The sequence below is a fragment of the Chrysochloris asiatica genome, unplaced genomic scaffold (assembly GCF_000296735.1).
Source record: "Chrysochloris asiatica unplaced genomic scaffold, ChrAsi1.0 scaffold00014, whole genome shotgun sequence".
In the NCBI taxonomy this organism is placed as follows: domain Eukaryota; kingdom Metazoa; phylum Chordata; class Mammalia; order Afrosoricida; family Chrysochloridae; genus Chrysochloris; species Chrysochloris asiatica.
Window position 1 is genome coordinate 11,367,616 of NW_006408532.1, and position 19,439 is coordinate 11,387,054.

The window sequence follows — 19,439 nt, forward strand, 5'->3', positions numbered from 1 at the left end:
GATGTGAGCAGCTCAGGAAACAGGGCGTTGCAGTTAAGGCAGCACAGAGGATTTAGATCATGAAGTGGGAGGTTCTGACCTCAACCTTTAAGTGCTTACATTCGAGAAGACCTTCTAGAATATACGCTTGGTTTTCTAGCCTCCGTTATACAGGCAATTCCTTCTACTTGGAACATTTCTGTCCTATTTCCCTTGCCCTGTATCTCCTTACAGAAATCCTAACTATCCTCCAGGACTCAACTGAAGCTCCATTTCTTCCATGAAGCTTTACGTGATCCCCTAAAGTTTCTATTGACTTTGTAGCTCTCATGCTGTTATTCATACCTTGCCTTACCATGAGTTTCTTTCATGCTTCTTATTTTGCCTACAGACCTGTATGCAGTTCTTGGGGCTGAGACTGTATCTTAATTATCTCTAAATCCTTTTTGCAAACTGACCCATGCATAGGAGATGCCTCAAGCTTATTGGAATTAAAGTGACTCTTCGGCTCCTAGAAAGAACAAACGAGAGTACTTTTTAAGTATTCATTTCAATTTAAGTTGTTTAGCACAGGTTAACTGTTCTACATATTTCTTGGCAAGAGGTTTTCGATGGTAAGAAATCTTTCAGGCCACTGTACTAAAGAACCCTGTGAAGTGTCTTCAGATCTGACAACTGCTGAATTCCTAAACAGCATCCCTCTGGAATTGCCTGCTGGATAGATGACACAGGCCCAGAAACAGTGCAATGAGGAAATTTCAAGCTCACCAGCCACTCCTTGGAAACCCTATACAGGGTCGCTATGACTTGGAACAAACTTGACGGCACTTAACAACACTAACAAAAAAATTGTTTTGGTTTCAACATATCAGATGTCAAATAATCCAAACATTTAAACCTTACTAAAGGCTCCTCGGAAACCCTATACAGGGTTGCTATGGGTCGGAACTGACTCCAAGGCACTTAACAACAACAAAGGCTCTTGTGGCCTGGGGTATACTTTTCTTTAATGAAATAACGTACCTTTCTCACCTCATCACTTTAGGTTCTTCATGGAGTTGGTATTCAGAATGAAATATTTTAGATGCTAACTGTCTCAAGTCTCACCTCCTATGTCTCATGAATGAAAACTATAACAAACACAATTAAAACTTGCTTTCATTCTGTAGCCAACAGTCTAGTTCATTCACAGTCTTTATTCCCCACACTATTCAAAGGATTATACATAGTCTTAGGATAACAAGCACTTACTTTCAGTTTACAGAGAGGGAAAAACAGTCTAAAAGCCAAGTTTTGAAGGTTTTGTGAAAAGAGCTTGCCAGAGGTACATTCTTAGGAAACAGAGGACCATCTGCGCAATTGGGCTTGCAAGGAAGGTGGTGAGGCAGTTGTAGGTTTGCTGAGAGCTCTAAAAAGTTACATGCTAGCATCCAGTAAGAATGTATTCCAAGGCCCTCACAACTGGCAGGACTGTCTTAACCCTGGGCATCGGATGGTTCTCAAAGATGGAAACCAGCAAAATCAAACTGGGAACTTGAGTTTGGATTAGTCTCTAAAAGCCACATAATTCAATTTAATCATTTATAGAGTGGAAAAAACCCAAACCCATTGCGTCAACTTGATTTTGACTCAAAGCGACCCAATAGGACAGAATGGAAATGCTCCATAGAGTTTCCCAGGCTGTAAATCTTTATGGACACAGACTGCTTCATCTTCCTCCTGTAGAGTGGTTGGTGGGTTTGAACCACCAGCCTTTTGATTAGCAGCCCAATGCTTAATCCACTGCACCATCAGGACTCTTTTAGGAGGAGGAATAAAAGCCCAGATATAGGCTAAGCCATTTGTCCAAGCACAGGTGCACAGAATTAAAAGCAGAGCCAAGACTAGAATCTGGTACTCTTATCACTCCAAGTAATAAAGAGCAAGAACAATAGACTATACGATCTAAGCTCAGTATATACTTGAAAGTTTCATATCATTTCATATAATCCTCACACTTACCCGATGAAGCAGGGAAAAAAAATACAATCCCAAAGGTAAGACATTGAGGCCCAGGGAAGACAAGTGAATTACCCAAGGTCAAACCGATTTTATGTAGAATACGAACTCAGCTCCTTTCCAAAGTTCTTTCCAATGCTGCTCAATTCCCGTGTAACAGGTTAAAGGAAGAATGGTGACTATTTTAGGTTCTTGGATGTGAACTCCAATGAAAGGTAACAGACCAGCAAGCACTGTGCTTTTTGAGGTATTACTATCTTCTAAGCCTTGGTGCTACAGGATAAAGCACTGGACCACAATGTTGATTTGAATGGAAGGGTCGGTGGTTCAAACTTACCAGCCGCTCCTTGGAAACCCTATGCAGTCACTATGAGTTGAATGGACTTGATGGCACTTAACAACAACAACAATCCTTAGCAAAAAACTGTTTACAACCTTTGTAATGTGAGGTAGCAGCAACATCCACTAGGTGGCTGAGTCTCCATCCCTCTTCCCTGAGTCTGGGCTGGCCTTGTGATTTAACCAAGAGAATGCAATGGAAATGCCACAGTGCCAACTCTAAGCCTACGCCTTAATGCTGTGCACACTTTGGTGTGTTTTCTTGAAATCCTGTCAGCTGGCATGTGAGCAAGCCCGGGCTAGCCTGATGGAAGTTGCTAGACCACATACATCACAGCCAAAACAGTCCAACTGTTCCAGCTGAGGTCCCAGAGATGTGAGTGAGCGCAATGAAAATCTGCTGTGCCCAGACCAGATCAGTACATACATCACCCTAGTCATCTGGGTTCTGAGCAGGCATTCTAAGCAGTTTTTTCCAGTCTGACTCCTTGCTGAAAACCTTTCAATCCCTGATTCAGTATACTTGTGATGAAAGACACATTCTCAGCAGGGGTCGGCCTGGATCGAACTGGTGTAAAGCCCTGGTTTTGAGCAAAGATAAATGGTCATTCGTTTTAAACCATAAAATTTTGGGTTCTCAGATTTACAGTCTATCACGTATCTGGTAAAGCCTGCTCTTGTTGGCCTTGCTACCTATCTGAGGAATCTTCCCTTTTAAATATGTAACACTTAAAGGACTGAGCTAAAGCTCAATGTTGGCTCAGAATAAAAGGCTAAAACGTCTCAGCCAGTTGATGCTCCTATGATAATGCTCAATGTGGACATTCATTTCCCCATCTCTATCCCTTCTCCACCCAGATAACCCACACAATTCTTAAGGCCACAGAGAACCAACCATACATCCCCTTTCCCATCTACATGCAGAGATCCTGCAGGACAGAACCGATGAGCAGCACACACGTTTCCAAGTAAAGAACGGCAGGTGTAGCGACTCACCGAGGGCACAGGTAAGTTGCCGTGCCGGCTGAGAAAGGAGTTAGAGACGGACACACTGATGCCCTGAGTGGCACTGCCGTCCTCAGGTGTGAAGGTCACTTTAGTTTGCTGGACACAGTAGGAGACAGAGGAGAGGGAAGAAGCAGCATAGGAGGCCTGCTGGACAAGAGAAATGACAAGGAAGAAGGAAAAAAAGCGTAGAAGAGTCAAGCATAAATACATACTGGCTACCAAATTCTGCTCAGGGACATTTGGGATGGGGTAGCTTCTGTTGAGGCATCAGAAATACATGATAAGTTCAGGCATCAGAAATACATGTTGATGGTGACTTGAACAAGAAGGTACCCTCTTTCTCTTCCTTATGAAAGGTTTAAAAAGTTAACTTTCATACAAATTGTGTCCTTTGGAAGCAGGTGTTAAGGTGGAAGGAGGACAAACAGGCGTGGAGTCACACAGACCTTGGTTTCGGTCATTTATTTAGGGTTTTCAGCTCTTTCCACATGGGGAGCATATAGGTAAGGTGATCCATGCTTCATCAGTGTGCAGACAGGGTGTCAGGCTGTAAGGGTTATTAGACCTTGGCTCTGCCAAATACGAGCTGAGTGGCCTTGGACATTACCTGACGCTCTCTGTGCCTCACATTTTTTATCTGAAAAATGGGCAATCAATGGCATTCCTAGTTAGGACTCTGGGTAGAATTAAATGAGATAATATGTATAAAGTAATTAGAACTGCATCCACCAGAATATAAGAGCCAATGTTGTTGTTGTTAAGTTTCGCTGAGTTGGTTCTGACTGTATAGATACCCTGTATAGAGTGTCTGAGGAGTGGCTGGTGGGTTTGAACTAGAGACCTTGTGGTTAGCAGTCTATTCAGATCCTACAGCGTCATATCAGGACTCCATAAGGGCAAATAGACAAAAGTAATTCTTCTTATTATTTTCATTTGTAAAACAGGAACATCTCCTAAGTCTGTCTTTGAGAAACGATATACCACTGAGTTAGCACAGTGCATGCCACGTGGTACTTATGGGCTTCACTGACAGTTGGCGTTGGTTTCCTCTTGCAGCTCTGGGCTCTGAATAAGCCTCTCGAGCTCCGGAAGCCTGAACTCACTTAAAATCGACAAGACAGGACCTGGCACAGGGACTGTGATGACATATAAAAGTTCCATGCTCGCATGATGCAGGTGTTCCATTCAGCTGTTTGTTGAACTCCTAGAGTTCTCTGACCTGCTTCTCTCTGAGGGGTATCTTGCCTCTGCTGTCAGCTTGGTGTCGAGACCAGTGTGCTGCCTCCTCAGGACAGATGCTGACCCTGAGTGTGTCTTCAAATTCTCAGGAGCCCACAAAACTCCCCAATGCTCACTTGTGGACATGGCAGAAGGGTCTAAGGATATTTCAAATCAATGAAATCTGGCTCAGCAGGGGTGTGAAAGCCTCTTGTGCAGTACCAGACATTTTAGGTGATGGGTTCCTAAGGCACACCTTTACGTTTCCATGGTGAAGGTCCTTTTGTGAAACATTTTCAGAGTGGTTACCATTCATATTCAGGCAGTGTTCATGGGTTGGGCAGGGCAAATGTCTCATTTTGTAGATGAAGAACTGAGGCTCAGAGCGTAGCACACGTAACACAGCTAGTTAGTGGCAGAACTGGAACTCAAACTGGCTGGTTCTAAATCTTGAAATGAAGCAAACAGCACCACAACATAGAGACTTCTGAGCCACTCAAAGCAGAAACTCCCAGGACCAGGTATGCACTTGATGTGTCAATATATGACTACACCCCCAGCTCCTTTGGGCTTCCAGGAGTAACCCAGGGATGTTTGTTCTCTAGTCAGCAAAGGCCTCCAAGAGGCCAGGGGAGCACCTTCACATCTCTGGCAATGGATACAAGATAGCCCTGCTGGCCAACTGGACCCTCTCTTATACTAGTTTGGCCAGCATTCAAGCAAAATAGCTCATTCAACTCTGAAAAAAATCAGGGATTCCCTTCTGGAATGTTCTATTCCTGGAAAGCACAGCCGGATGATCAGTTTTGAGTCTATAACTGACCAGAGTTCACTGGGCTAGTTAACTGGTTGTTGTTGTTGTTAAGTGCCATGGAGTCGGTTCCGACTCATAGCGACCCTGCACAGGGTTTCCGAGGCTGTGAATCTTTACGGGAGCAGAATGCCTCATCTTTCTTCCGCGGAACCGCTGGTAGTTTCGAACTGCTGACCTTGAGGTTCACAGCCCAATTTGTAACCACTACGCTACCAGAGCTCCTATACTGGTATCAGAGACAAAAAGGACTTAGAGGCACACACCAGGCTGACCTGAGCTAACCTGCCCGTTCTTTGTACAAAAATCTTACAGGTTGACCACAGCAGGACAGCCTGCCTTTTGGGCTGACTTCTGCCTCATGATACAAATAAAAACGCTGGACACAGGAGAGTTTTTTGAGAGGAGGAAGGGTGCTATGCCTGAAATACAGAGTGGCTCTGTATAAAGCCACCCTGCTTTCCACAGAGCTTGTTTTAACTGGGCCATGCTGGCCAGGCCAGGGCTGGACTATAAGTCACTCTATAGAGTGAGGCCCATTATGCAAATCAAGTCCACAGATGGCCTGCACACAGACAAGGCCCTGTGCTTTGATTAAGTCCCTCCTTTCTGGGAGGTCTATGTTACAGCCAAAGAAGAGACAGAGAGAGAAACCCCACAACCAAACAGACTGTCTGCAGAGAAAGCAAATATTCTGAGCACTCATAGAGCACACTGATCTGGAGAAGAAAGGCGGCACCACCCAATGCCACCAGGGTGGGAAGGCTGCCAAAGAGGAGCCAGGAGAACATGAAAGCACCCAAGTGGGAACTGGCGAGTCCAACACACATGACAAGAGCCCTGACATGGAAGAAAACAGAGTTATGCCTGCCCCCACAGAGGAACATCCTAGTTCCTAGAGACCTTTTAGGATTGGAGATTCTGGTCACGGAGTGCAGATGTGAACTATGAGAGGGCCGCTTACCAGCTGCCGCTGCTTGGGGGGCAGGGCGGGGGGCGGTGCCAGCTCCTGTGCAGAGTCTCCGCTGCTGAAGGAGTCGTTGAAGCCGTACACTTCCATGAGGTGCTTGTTCTTCTGCTGGTAAATGTGTTCATTTTGTGGCGTCTGGTAGAACATGGAGGGCTGGGGCTCCGAGTAGTCTTCCAGCAGCTGCATGTAGGCCAGCACTGTGAGACAGAGAGGGTGGTGGTTGGCAGGCAGCCCCTCCCCCGGCTGCAGGCTGAAATGGGGCTGGGGGTTGCCACACTAAGAGAATCTCCAGCCCTACCACCCCAATTGCTCTCCTGGCAGCCAGGCAATCAGGTGACTTCCTGAGGAAGCACACAGGGGCATTTCACAGCTCAGGCTGAAAATCCCCTGGGGGTTTCCAGCCACACTGCAAGTGACACCATGACTTTGACCCTCTGGACAATCCCGACTTGTCCTGTCCCTTGCTCTTTTCTTCCAGATGTCTACACTATCCCCCCTCTCAGCTCCATGACCAGACATGTTCTTCCTCAGGCTGACCCCTCCTAGGGCTGAGTTCAGTGGTAAAATTCACTGAGGGTTAACCTCTAGTTGGGGCTCTCATTTGTTTCCATCTTAATACTGCCCACCATGTATAGTTAGTTATTTATGGATTTTGTGATGCCTCCCATTTCATTGAGCACCTCATTTATGCTAGGCTCTGGTCTAGGTGCTCCGAGCACACAGTGGCCAGGAAAGCAAATCCTCTGCTCTTGTGGGGCTCACATTGCACTTAGGGAGGCAGACAAACATTTGATGGACTATAAGGTAGAAATGAGTTCCGTGGAGAATGGTAAAGTGGGGTGCAATGGGGGTGCTATTCTAGAATATGGATGAGCCTGGGGATGATTGGGGGGGCAGTCTACCACACCACATGTGATATAAGGGCCCCAGTGGGCAGGGCACAGCTGACATGGGGAGATCAAAAGGACATGAGGCTCCAGTAGGTAGGGGTTGCTCAGGAAGGCGGTGTGAACAAAGCAGGGAAGCAGGTGTTGTTCACAATGTGGCAGAAGCCCACTGAAGGACATGCCTAGAACACATGTGTCTTGAGAAAACCATTCTAGGGCTGCTGTGGGTTTTCAGGTGAGCAATCAAAGTGCAAGTGTTAGAGGGAGTAAGAGGATACATGAGGGGGCTTCAAAGTGTTTGCACACATTCTCCATTACTTTTCAGTCCCATTTTCCCATAAAATTTTGAAGCGCCCTCGTATTTTGATAGTGCGTCCAACAAGACTGTCTGCCTACCCCTCCTCCATTAGGTCAGGGGGCTAGTCTGTGTTGGTCACTACTGTTTCATTAGTGCCTGGCACACAGTAGGTGTTCCCCAAGTATTTATAGAACACCTAACGGAAGGAACTCATGCCCTTCAGGCATTCGCCTAGTGACTCGGGAAACCAGAAATGGCTTTAGCAGGCTAGCACCCCTGGGGAATGTCTAGTAAAGTACCCACTGGGTATGTAAGACATTCAGCTCCTGTTTCCAGCTGAAAGGCTACAGAACATCCAAGTGAGAAAGACAAACTGTGAGGAACAAAAAGCTTACTTTCAAACAAATGCCCTATGACCTCTGCTTCCTAAAAATCCATTCAGAAACCCCAGCTCTTCTCATCCCTGCAATCCTACACTAAGCTACTGCCTCACGGTGGAACTGCCTATACCAACATGGCCAGCCAGTGGGCAAACCGGGCTCATGTGCAGTGTGATACCAACAACAAAGACGTCTGAAGCCAACAACAGCAGGGCCCTCACCCGCCTGGGGAGGTGAGAAGTCAGAACAAAGAGCTCAGCTGTCATGCCTCAGTGAGCTCATCCTCCCTGAGCAGGTGCGGAGCTCTCAGATCTCACATGGGAGCATCCTCGTGCACTTGACTCATGGGGTTTTAGGGTTAAGGATCTGAGCCTTATCACCCACAGAACCAGGTCTTTCTGAGGGCTTCAGGCCCTGGAGTCCAGAGGGGTCTGGGAGACACTAGTTGTGTACGGTCCCATTTTTATGAATTGACTAACCCACATTGGCACTCTCCCTGCCCAGCAGAGCCTAGGTCAAGGCCGGTACTCGTTAAATGTATTTCCTGAAATCCTGTCTTTCCCTTCTTTAGGTAGAAGTAGCAGCTCCTCACTGTAAAGACATTCCTTATACACAATATATGCACCCATCTTTAAAGAAAAAGTATTGGTCTGCCTCCTGATACACAGATTAAGAATAAATACTAATTGTGGCGCTGTGGGGGTCAATGCACTGGACTGCAAAGTTGGTTTGAACCGCAAGGTCAGAGGCTCAAAGCCACCAGCCACTCCTCGGAAACACTCTACAGGGTTATTATGGGTCGGAACCAACACAATGGCGCTTAACAACAACAACAATATACATATAATGTTGCTGCTGCTGCACACACACACTAACCAAAACCCAAATCTGCTGCCATCGAATTTACTCTGATTCCCAGAGATCCTAGGTTTCTGAGACAGTAAATCTTTATGGGAGCAGCCTGCCTCATCTTTCTCCCATGGAGAGGCTGGGGGGTTTGAACTGCTGATTTTGCAGTTAGCAACCCCCTGCTTACCCCAAAGCGCCACCAGGGCTCCTTGAACACCCAAGAAGAGGGATTCTAAAGGACAATGAGAGCTGGAAAGAAAGAGAGGCCTAGAGTTTGGAAGCAAAGACATTTAAATTGGTGTGTGGCAAGCACAAGGAAGCAAGCATTGTAAGTCATTGTTCCTCCTTGGATCCTCTCCAAGTGCCAGCAGCAACTGTTGGATGGGGCCGAATTCACAGGCCCAGGAAATTCTCAAGGAGAGTCTTGCAGGATTCATTTTTGTATTTTCAAGTAGCCACAAAGCCAGGGGCTTCATCGGAGACCTAACTTCACCAGATGATTGAAAAAGGGCTAACACGCTTGGTTAAGGACAGTCTCAAAAGGAAGGGGTTTGTCTTTTTCTTCCCTGCATCTCATCTTGGGTCCAATGTGTAGGAAATGCTCTTTTTTGGGTGCTTTCTTGGTACCCTGCACTAAAAGAGGGAGTTGTTCAAAGTCACATTCTGTCTTGAAAAGGATAAATAAGAATTTCTCATTAGCTTCAGTCAGCATTGGGTAGAAGCTGGCCTCAGGTGCACAGGATGAGAGGAGCGTTTCTGCACAGGGTCAGCTGCAGTGACTGCTAAAATAGAAGCATAGACCCCGTCTCTACAATGCTTTCTTTCTTTCATGCTGCACAGCCAGAACCATAAATTTGGGAGAAAGATGATGCAAGTCTGTGAAAGTGACCCCAAACGCCTACCTTAAACGACTCAACACATTCACCTTCTGCCTGGTCAAAATAGGAAATTTGGGTTACACTGTAATCCTTGTATAAGGTCTCTATGTCCTCCTGATGGCTGAAGTCCCTTTAGAGACCTACTAACCAAACATAGAGAAATTGCAGCGATGTTTTACAACCTTTTAGAAACAGGAGGGTCAGGCAATTTCAAAAGCAGCCCAGCATGATGGCTCAGAACCTCGAGAAGGTCCACCAGGCTCATGCTCCCGAGGGCACCTAGGACTGTGGGGTACTACGTTGGTGAAAGGAGCCAGGGACACGTGTGCCTTCAGAGCATCTCCAAAGGATGGCGTGACTCTGACATTGTTGTTGTTGTTGTTAAGTGCCATCGAGTCGGGTCCGACCCATAGCGACCCTGTACAGGGTTTCCGAGGGTGTAAATCTTTACGGGAGTAGAAAGCCTCATCTTTCTCCCGCGGAGCGGCTGGTAGTTTCGAACCGCTGACCTTAAGGTTCGCAGCCCGATTCGTAACCACTACGCTACCAGAGGAGACTGCACATGTCTGAGGCTTGTCCAGTGTTGGCAAATACAAAGCACGATTACTCTCTCACTCCTCCCTCAAAGCAACTTTGTGAGCTGTCTTCCATGGGGAATTTCAGACTAAGTTTCCAAGGGCTGCCCACAGGAAGTAAACAGCAAACTCAAGACTAGAACCCATGCTCCTGGTGTGTTAAGATGATCTCACTGCTGGGATCAGTACTTGAAACTGACGGGGCCTATTCAAAGATGGCTGAAGTCCTTGCTAACTTAGTGAAGGAGGTAGTATAACATTTGTTAAGTGCTGTCGAGTCAGTTCCGACTCACAGCAACCCTGTACAGGGTAGGGTTTCCAAGGAGCAGTTGGTGGGATTGAACTGCTGACCTTGTGGTTTGCAGTCCAGTGCTGATCCTACAGAGCTACAGGTTAAATGACAAATCTGAGCCTAGAGAGGCCTGGGAACTTGCATATTAATGTTGGACAAGTTTTTTAGTTCTTGTCAGCTTCAGTCTCTTCCTCTGTAAAATGGGCAGTAATGCCTATCATGCAGATAGTTGTAAGGATTAAATAAGATAGGGCATATAAACCATGTGCTCAGGTCACAATTCAGACTACTATTCGTTTTCAAAAGGGTTGCAACACAAATGCTGCAGACAAGGATAGAGGAGATCAAGCTAATAAATTAACAGAAAATTATCTCTGACCACTTGAGGCTGTTCAACCCCCCTTCCCTCCCCCTCTCTTCTTCACAGCTCTCTAGTGTGAGGAACACTGCTCAGTGCCTACTCTGAGAGCTGCAAGAGTGAGGGCAGCTAGCACCTCGCGCTGTTGCAGTCACCGTGAAGTGGCAGCCTGCCCTACATTTTGAGTCGAGAGGAATCTGAGAGAAAAGGAAAAGCAGAAAGCTGCTTAAGTCAAGGCAAAGAGGGGTGGAGGAAAGGACGGCAGCTCTTTGGACACATCCATGTGCAGAGGGAGAGGCACCGAGGGAAACATGCCTGCCTTATTGTTTATGCCCCTCTACTTACCCACTGTGATCGAGTCAATTGTGACTCATGGCAACCCTATTGGGTTTCAACTGAGTACAACTGCTCCATAGGGTTTCTGGGACTATAAATCTTGACCAGAGCAGATAGTCTTAGCTTTCTCCCATGGAATGGCTGGTGGGTTTGAACTATCGACCTGTGGTTAGCAGTGCAATGCTTAGCTCACAGTACACTATCAGGGCTTCTTCCCTTCGACTTAGTATCCTGTTGTTTTTAATGAGCAAATTGAAACAACAGATGGAAATGACATCATTAGTCCTACAGAGCCAGCTCTCCCTCCAGCTGGGTGACCACACCACTGAAGCCATTAGGAAAGGAGGGCAACACCCAGCGAGGAGCACTGTCTTTCTTCCCTAGACCAACCAGGCAGCCCTTGGGATAAGCCTGGCTGCTCTAAGAAACTAGGTCTTCCCTTCTCTGAGAATGAGGGTCTCTTATTTGGGAACTTGGAATGAGATGTAGTTCCTAGCTCGTTGAAGTCCTCTTCTAGAAACTTCAATTGAGGCCAGGGAGTCCTGGAACTGGTCACATCGCCATCAAATAGAGTAAGCTGGTCAACCCAAAACCGTGTTTGTGAAGTCAGGAAGAACGTGAGAATAGACAGAGAGAGATAGAAAACACTCTATGATGCGTACTAGTTCAGGGAGCTAGCAGAAAATAGCAGTTCACTGGAACTCTGAATAGGAGTTTTCGGCCAAATTTACATTTGGAAAACATTCAAAAGGTCATTCTTCTGGGACCTACTAACATCAGAGACTCAACTGTCTGATCCTTGGAGTGTCCTCAGCTACTCCTGACATGCAACTTCAAGTTTCAAGTCATGAACTGAACCTGTCATTTTCAGTGCCTGCAGACAGAGGACAGACTAGCACCCATTTCCAGTCTCTAAACAGCCACCTGCTACTGTCATGTAGCCTCAGAAAGGGACTCTGCTTGTGCTAGGAAACTGCTCTTTTTGAAATGGTAATGTCTACCTTGCTTTACAGAGTCCAGGTATGGCGCTGTGGATTAATGTGCTAGACTGCAAAGTCGGTTTGAAACACAAGGTTAGTAGTTCAAGCTTACCAGTCACTCTCTGGAAACCCTATACAGGGTTGCTTTGGGTCGGAACCGACTCGACGGCACTTAACAGCAACTACCTCCACCTTGTTTCACATAGGGACTACAGTAACGCTGTCCTGAATGCTGTGCCGCGCTATCGCGCTGTCACTGTGTGTTCAGGTGACGAGGGTCAGTGACCTGCACTGACCTCAGCCCAGGCCTCAGCTTTACACACACCATAGGAGAGGTCAGTTTCTCAGGTTGTCACAAGCTCTGGTGTCTAAAAGTGATCACAGTGTTGACATATTGGGGCTCTGAATCCCTGTGGTCCTCTCTGTTTTGAAGTAATGAGGCCACCGATTTGCTGTGGGCCTAATCCTTGAATAAAATACACCATTTATGTTACAGAAGTTGATTCCTTGCAGTGCAACGAAAGCTTACTGTGTTTGTTTTTCTTCTCTGGTAGAGGAGGTGGTTTTTCTGGGTCACCCGTTGAATCCGGAACAGTGAAATCACCCACAAACTCGGCAGGGGCTGAGGACCCTCCTTGTTGAAAAGGGAGAACAGCAGCAAAGGGCGTGAAGGGGATAGACTGGACTGAGGCTGGGTTCTGCAGGTCGTCCTCAGAGATGTTGTCGTATTGTGAAGGGTGCCGCTCGTAGGACACCCTGCAGCCAGAGCTGTCTGCAGTCTGGGAGGCCGCACTCCTGCGCTTCTTCTCTGGGAGAGCAGGTGGCGTGTCTGTCTGCTGCCCCAGGGCCAAATGTCCCTCTGGCTGGAGACAGCTGCCAAGAGGCAACTGGAAAGGATGGCCAAGAAATGGAGATCCAGACTCCCCCAAAGATTCTGGCAATGGGCTAAGGTTACAGGCCACTTGCTGAGGTATCTGGTCTGCGTTAGAGAGGTCTTGCTGGAGGAATTCGTAGTCGGGATCATAGTGATCTGTATTCATGACAGGGGAAAAAAATACCTGTTAGCCACAAGGCCTGGTAACAAGACACAATCCCACCCTTCTCACTCATTACAGCATGGCCAGACACAACTTCCATTTCATCCATACAGTGCTCTCACTTGATTTTCTAGTGTTTATTAAATTTTATTTATTATTATTAAAGTAAAACACATAAGAGTACTGCTGTTTGCTATACTATTCTTTGTACTTTTCTAATTTCTTGATTAAAGAAAAAGATACGATTATTGCAGAAAATACAGAAAACTATCAAAAAATAAAATTCACCAATAATCCCATGATAAAGCTGTCTACATTTTGATGTATTTCTTTAAAAGTCTTTTTGTCCTAGGATTTCTTAAATAAAACTTTTTTTTTTAACTATACTGAGAAATATCACATAAACATTCCTAGAGTCTTTTTATGTTGCACAGGTTTTAAAAGCACATATCTGGTAGCATAGTGGTTATGAATCGGGCTGCTGAACTTAAGGTCAGCAGTTTGAAACTACCAGCAGTTCCGCGGGAGAATGATGAGGCTTTCTGCTCCTGTAAAGATTTACAGCCTTGGAAACCCTGTACAGGGTCGCTATGAGTCGGAATCGATTCCATGGTACTTAACAACAACAACAGCATCATTTTAAAAAACCTGTATCATTTCACTAAGTGAATGTATCATAATTTATCCAATTTCCTACAGTGAATAATTAGATTGCTGCTAGTTTTTTTCTACTACTCTGAATAATGCTGAGATTAACATTCTTGGAGGAATTATAGTGTGGCGCTTTAAGATAAGCACTGGACTGCTAACCACAAGGTCGACAGTTCAAACCCACCATCCACTCCTCAGAAGCCCTATACAGGGTCACTGTGAGTCGGAATAGACTCAACGGCACTTAACAACATCCTCGGACAGAAATATTGTTATAGATCTCTCATTATGTTCCCTTAGGATAAAGTCTTAGAAGTGAGACATCTGATTAAAGGGATGTTACAGCATTAGGCTCTTTAAACCTTTTCCCATTTGCCTTTCCTACTTTCATGCACCCACAACAGTGCGCGTTCAACACTAATGAATGTTATTAGCTTGCCTTGAAAACCCCACCCCCACTGTCTCCAGCTCAGAGCCCAGATGGCTCTTAATCCTGGCAAAGAGAGTCCAATTGCACATAGAAAGAGTAACAGTAACAATGGCTACCATCTGAGTATCTCCTATGTGGTATTGCTATTTCCTGCAAGCTTTCAACCTCTTTGAGATGTAGATACTTTGTAGGTAAGGAAACTGAAGCTCAGCTTTTAAATGATTTGGCCTGTCTGGGATTTGAACCCAGGGCTGCAAGAGGCTAAAGGAACCACCAAGCAATAAAAGTCACAATGAAGTCTGTCTAAGGAGAAGAGTGACAGAGAGGCCCACAGCTCACCTAGTGTTTCACAGCTTGTGTTCCGGGAGCACTGCCCACTGTCCCTGTCCAGAGAGGACAGCTGCTCATCTGATTTGCTGAGCTTGCCTATGCTGCTGCATGGGGAAAGGCGAGGGGACTCTCCGCCGTACGAATGGCTGCCTCCTGACAGCCGTCTCTGTGCGTAACAGTCAACGTCAAAATCCTCATGTGGAAAATAAACAAAAAACAAACCCAGTCATTTCTGAGAAGTGGTGGCAGAGAACAAGAAAGAGAGAATTAGTATATTAACTTAGAGAAGGAAATACCATCAAGCTCAGAAACCTGTTGGAAAGGCCCATCTTAGATGTAAGTAATAAAACAGTGTATCTGTAACTAAAGAGAAAGAAGTCTTAAGGAGTTCTCAAAGTGTGTGGGTAGGCTTTGCTGTCCTCAGGAGACGCCCTTGTGGTTCCAGCCTCCTTTTACCCACCCCCATTTGTGAACTTCAATGCTATCTTGGAGAGAGAAGGATGACTAAAAGGCTTCAACTCCTCCAAAAGCAATCCTCTCATTCTGATTTACAGCAGGGTCTTGAGATCACTTGTTTTTTTCCACTTTAGGAACCAAATCCCAGAACTCAAGCCTTCCTCTGCTTTCCAGATGAGACTGCATTACCTGCCTATTAATTCCAACAGGCAAACTGGAGCCACTGGTAGCTCGACTCATGGGGGCCACTACAGCCACTCGGGTGGGGGATGGAGCCGACTGTCTTTTCTTAGGTGGCAATGCTGGTGGAGGGCTGAAACAGACAGAGAACTCCAATTACACCAAAGAACCCAAACAAAATTCTTTAGAAAGATACCAGGGTACAGGATAAGGTATTCTTTCCTCATTAAACTTTTCACACCTAGTTTTCACACTTTCAACTCCTGCCCCAACTCTCTTTCTGCTAAAGTAAAAGTCTATGATACCACCACCCCCCAAATTCCAAAATGAGAAAAAATCGTTTTCCCCAATTTAATAGAATATATTGTACTAACTCTTACTGGGCCAAGGCTAAAGGCAAGGACTATAATACATTACGTCAAACTTCCAAACGTTCTTAAGAGCAATGGAGTGAGCTCTTATCCTAGCTGTACCATCTTTTTGTTGTTGTTGTTGTTCTTGTTCACACCAATAAATAGGAAGTAATAGAGGGGGGTGCTGTCAAAGTTAAGTGTGATAGTATCATTACCTATTATCCACCACCCGGATTCCAGGTAAAGGGGGCTTGGGAGGCGCAACCTCTTCATCTGTGGAGTCTGGGAGCATCTCAGTTGACTGTGACATCCCAGTTGTCTTGTTAAGAATTTCCATTTCTCGATCTGTCAGGGGAAGCTCTGACTGGCTGTAGAATGTAAAAGAACTTGGGGTTAAAGAAGGTCCTGAGAGGATTAAAATGAATGTGACCAGGGTAAAAGAATGAAGGGTGAGGGCAGAGTTGTGGAGCAGCAGCTCTCAACACAAGAGCTCTGGGCTCCAGGGAGATGAGGTGCCAAGTCTGGTTTGATCCCCAGCAGGATTCTGGTTGAACCTCCCCCGCCCACCTCCCTCCAGTACCCAAGATGATCTAAGGACTTCCTAAAATGCCCCCAATTTATGTTTCTTATTTTAACAAGGGGCTTGTAGAAATTGCTAAAGGCATTATACCATGGTCCATGCTACACTCAGTTTACTTTCTTTGCAAATACTACAAAACTTTGACAAATCCCCAAAATGCAACCCTAAAAGATTCTTCTTAATTATGAAACTAAATTGGTCAGGAAGAGCATTGGTGTGGCTCACTGTGCACACACCCCCACACACTAGCCACAGATACACTCACACTGCATATTTAAACTTGAGACCAAGCAATACTCCAAAATGTGTGAGAAATCCACACATTTTAAAGTAATACAAAATCCCATCCAGAATTTATCAATAAAAGAGGACTATGGGTCCATATGGTAGTGTAGTGTTTATGAGTTGGGCTGCTAACTTCAATGTTAGCAATTCAAAACTACCAGCAGTTCCACGGGAGAAAGATGAGGCTCTCTGCTCCCATAGAAATTTACAGTTAAAGGAAACCCTATACAGGGTCACTATGAGTAGGAAACCAACTCCATGACACACCACCATCACCATCACCGTGGGTCTATCATCTACTCAATGAGGCTGCCAGATCTGGCTCTCATTCTGTCTAACAGGTGAACTTTGTAAGCAACAGAGCTGTGACCAGAGGGCTCCATCAGCACTCACTCACCCATCAGGTCTGCAGGCCGGGGCGCTAGGCTTCACTGGGCTTGTTGGAGACGGATGCCCCTGCTTTTCAATGGTGAGTCTGACCAGCTCCTACACACCACACAAGAGAGAGCAATGAAGCACAGGAGAGTTGCCATTTAGCACTGGTTTGTCGCACATTGGGTCAGTTGTCTTGTCTCCACTGCTGTGACTTCAGATTTCCCACACCCCATAAACTTAGGCTCTACACGAATCCCCAAAATATCCCCTACCCTCCAAAAATACCTTCATAGCATGCTAAGATGTTTCAAATACATAAACATACTTCCTCTTGGAAGGGGGAAATGATAAATCCCACTGTCTCAAAATGACTAAGTGTATTGCACAAATTAAATTCTAGCAGGGCAGATTTCCTTCCAGTCACCTTGTTGGGGAAGAACTACTTTTTAGTTTCCTGACACCATTATATTGTGCAACTGATGATGTCCAATAAGGGTGAAAAGGAGGAATTGGTGTCCCAAAGCGAGCTGGTCATGGGTGTGGGAGCTGGTACCCCATGATGAATTAGTTGAGGATCTTTGTCAACGAACAGAACACTAATGACATTTTACCCAGCAGAAGCTATGACTGCTGTTGTTAGGTGCCACTGAGTCAGTTCCAACTCATAGCAACCCTACGGTCAACAGAACAAAACACTGCTGGCTCCTACACCATCCTCACAATTGTTGACTTTAGAACCACTAAAATAGCAGGAAAAAAATGTTCAAAAGAATAAAATACTACCACCACCCCCCAAAAAAGAAAATGAAAGCATTTTAAAATCATAGCAAAAAAATTTTTTAATGATGAGGTCAGGATGTACTTATTTTTTTTTAAAAATTAGAATGCTTTTTTTTTTTTCCAGTTCAATGAGTTTTGACAATTGCATATAGTGATGTCACCACAACTCAAAACAGTGATCATTTCCATCACTCTTTCCAATCAATCTGCCCTATTGCAACCCACTTTCTATTGTAGTAGAATAATTTTATCTATTTTAGAATTTCATATAAATAGAATCATACACTCTTATGTCTACTTTGTTTCTTCAGCTCTTGACTGTGAACTTGGTGAAGGTTTAAAAATTAGATCATTAGTTTTTCATTCAAAAATTTATAAAAGTCATGACACAAATAGATATATGTACATCCATGCTCATCACAGCAGTATTCGCAGTAGCAAAAAGATGGAAACAATCTAAATGCAATGCCCATCAAAGGAAAAATGGATAAATGTGCTTTGGTACATGTACACAATGGAATATTATGCAATGTTAACGGACAATTACAAACCTGAGAAACATCTTATTTATAACATGGATGAAGCTGGAGGACATCATGCTGAGTGAAATTAGTCAATCACAAAAGGACAAACAGTGTATTAAGATTGCTATTGTAAAAACTTAATAAAATAGTTACCAGGGTGGGAAGGGAAAAGAGGGTAACTCATTGGCTAGAGGGGGTAGAAACCTATTAACTTGGGTGAAGGGGAAGGCAATTTACGTTAAGGAGGTTGGCAAAAAAATTATCAAGGCAGGTGAAGACACAGGGAAGAGTGCAAGCATTAAAGGCGACAGAGGTAAACACTGTTATATACACAATCCTGTAATATTGGTGATCTACAAGTAAAGGCATGGATAGACACACAGGTTAAATGGGTATGTGGGAAAAGTGGGAGTATACCCACAAATATATATTTGCTTGAAAGACTATATTTATATCTTTGCTGCAAATATATCCACTAATGTGGTGGTGCATACTGGTACGGGGGTGGTTATGAAAACTTCTTAGACAAAACCAAATACCTTGAGGGAATGAGACGCTAGACCTGGGAGTTCAGGATCATAGTCTCCGGGGATATTAAGGTCAAAAGACACAACATAGTTCACAAAGACAATGTTCCACATCCTACTTTGGTAAGTAGCAACTGAGGTTTTAAAAGCTGGTGAGCAGCCATCTAAAGTGCAACTATTGGTCTCTCCCTGTCTAGAGGGAAAGAGAGTAATAAAAATTTAAGACACATGAAAATAATGAGATTAATGGACAATGTGAACATCAGTCTTCACAACCCTGAGATCGGAAGAACTAGATGGTACCTGGCTACCACTACCAGCTGCTCTGAAAGAGATCCCATCAGAAAGTCCTAGATAGTGTGGAAGAAAAATGTGCAACAAACTCAGCGTTATAAAAAGACCAGACTTACTGGTCAGATAAAGACTGGTGGAACCCTTGAGACTATGGCCCTTGAGGTGCAGAACTGAACTATCTTCTTTTGTTGTTGTTAAGTGCCTTGGAGTCAGTTCCAACTCACAGCAACCCCTGTATATGGTTTCCAAGGCTGTAAGTCTTTGTGGAAGCAGAAAGTCTCATCTTTCTCCCATGAAGCAGCTGGTGGGCTTGAACCACTGATCCTGTGGTTCACAGTTCAGTATTTATCCTACAGAGCCACTGCACTCCCCTAACAGCTTTTGTTGTTGTTGTTGTTGTCAGGTGCCATCGAGTTGGAACCGACTCATAGCAACCCCATGCACAGCAGAACAAAACAATGTCCAATCCTGGGCCAACCTC

The 19,439-nt window shown here is 45.1% G+C and overlaps 1 protein-coding gene across 1 annotated transcript in view; it reads right to left on the reverse strand.

Moving 5' to 3' along the window:
• Positions 1 to 19,439, reverse strand: part of RAPGEF1 (Rap guanine nucleotide exchange factor (GEF) 1) — a 161,851-nt gene that overhangs the window by 32,963 nt on the left and 109,449 nt on the right. Inside the window, exons 6-12 of the mRNA XM_006834992.1 lie at positions 16,856 to 16,944; positions 15,809 to 15,961; positions 15,250 to 15,373; positions 14,614 to 14,797; positions 12,686 to 13,186; positions 6,318 to 6,520; positions 3,313 to 3,471 (exon numbers count right to left, since the gene is read on the reverse strand). Of these exons, the coding sequence (XP_006835055.1) occupies positions 3,313 to 3,471; positions 6,318 to 6,520; positions 12,686 to 13,186; positions 14,614 to 14,797; positions 15,250 to 15,373; positions 15,809 to 15,961; positions 16,856 to 16,944 (1,413 nt within the window). The remainder of the gene's footprint in view (positions 1 to 3,312; positions 3,472 to 6,317; positions 6,521 to 12,685; positions 13,187 to 14,613; positions 14,798 to 15,249; positions 15,374 to 15,808; positions 15,962 to 16,855; positions 16,945 to 19,439) is intronic.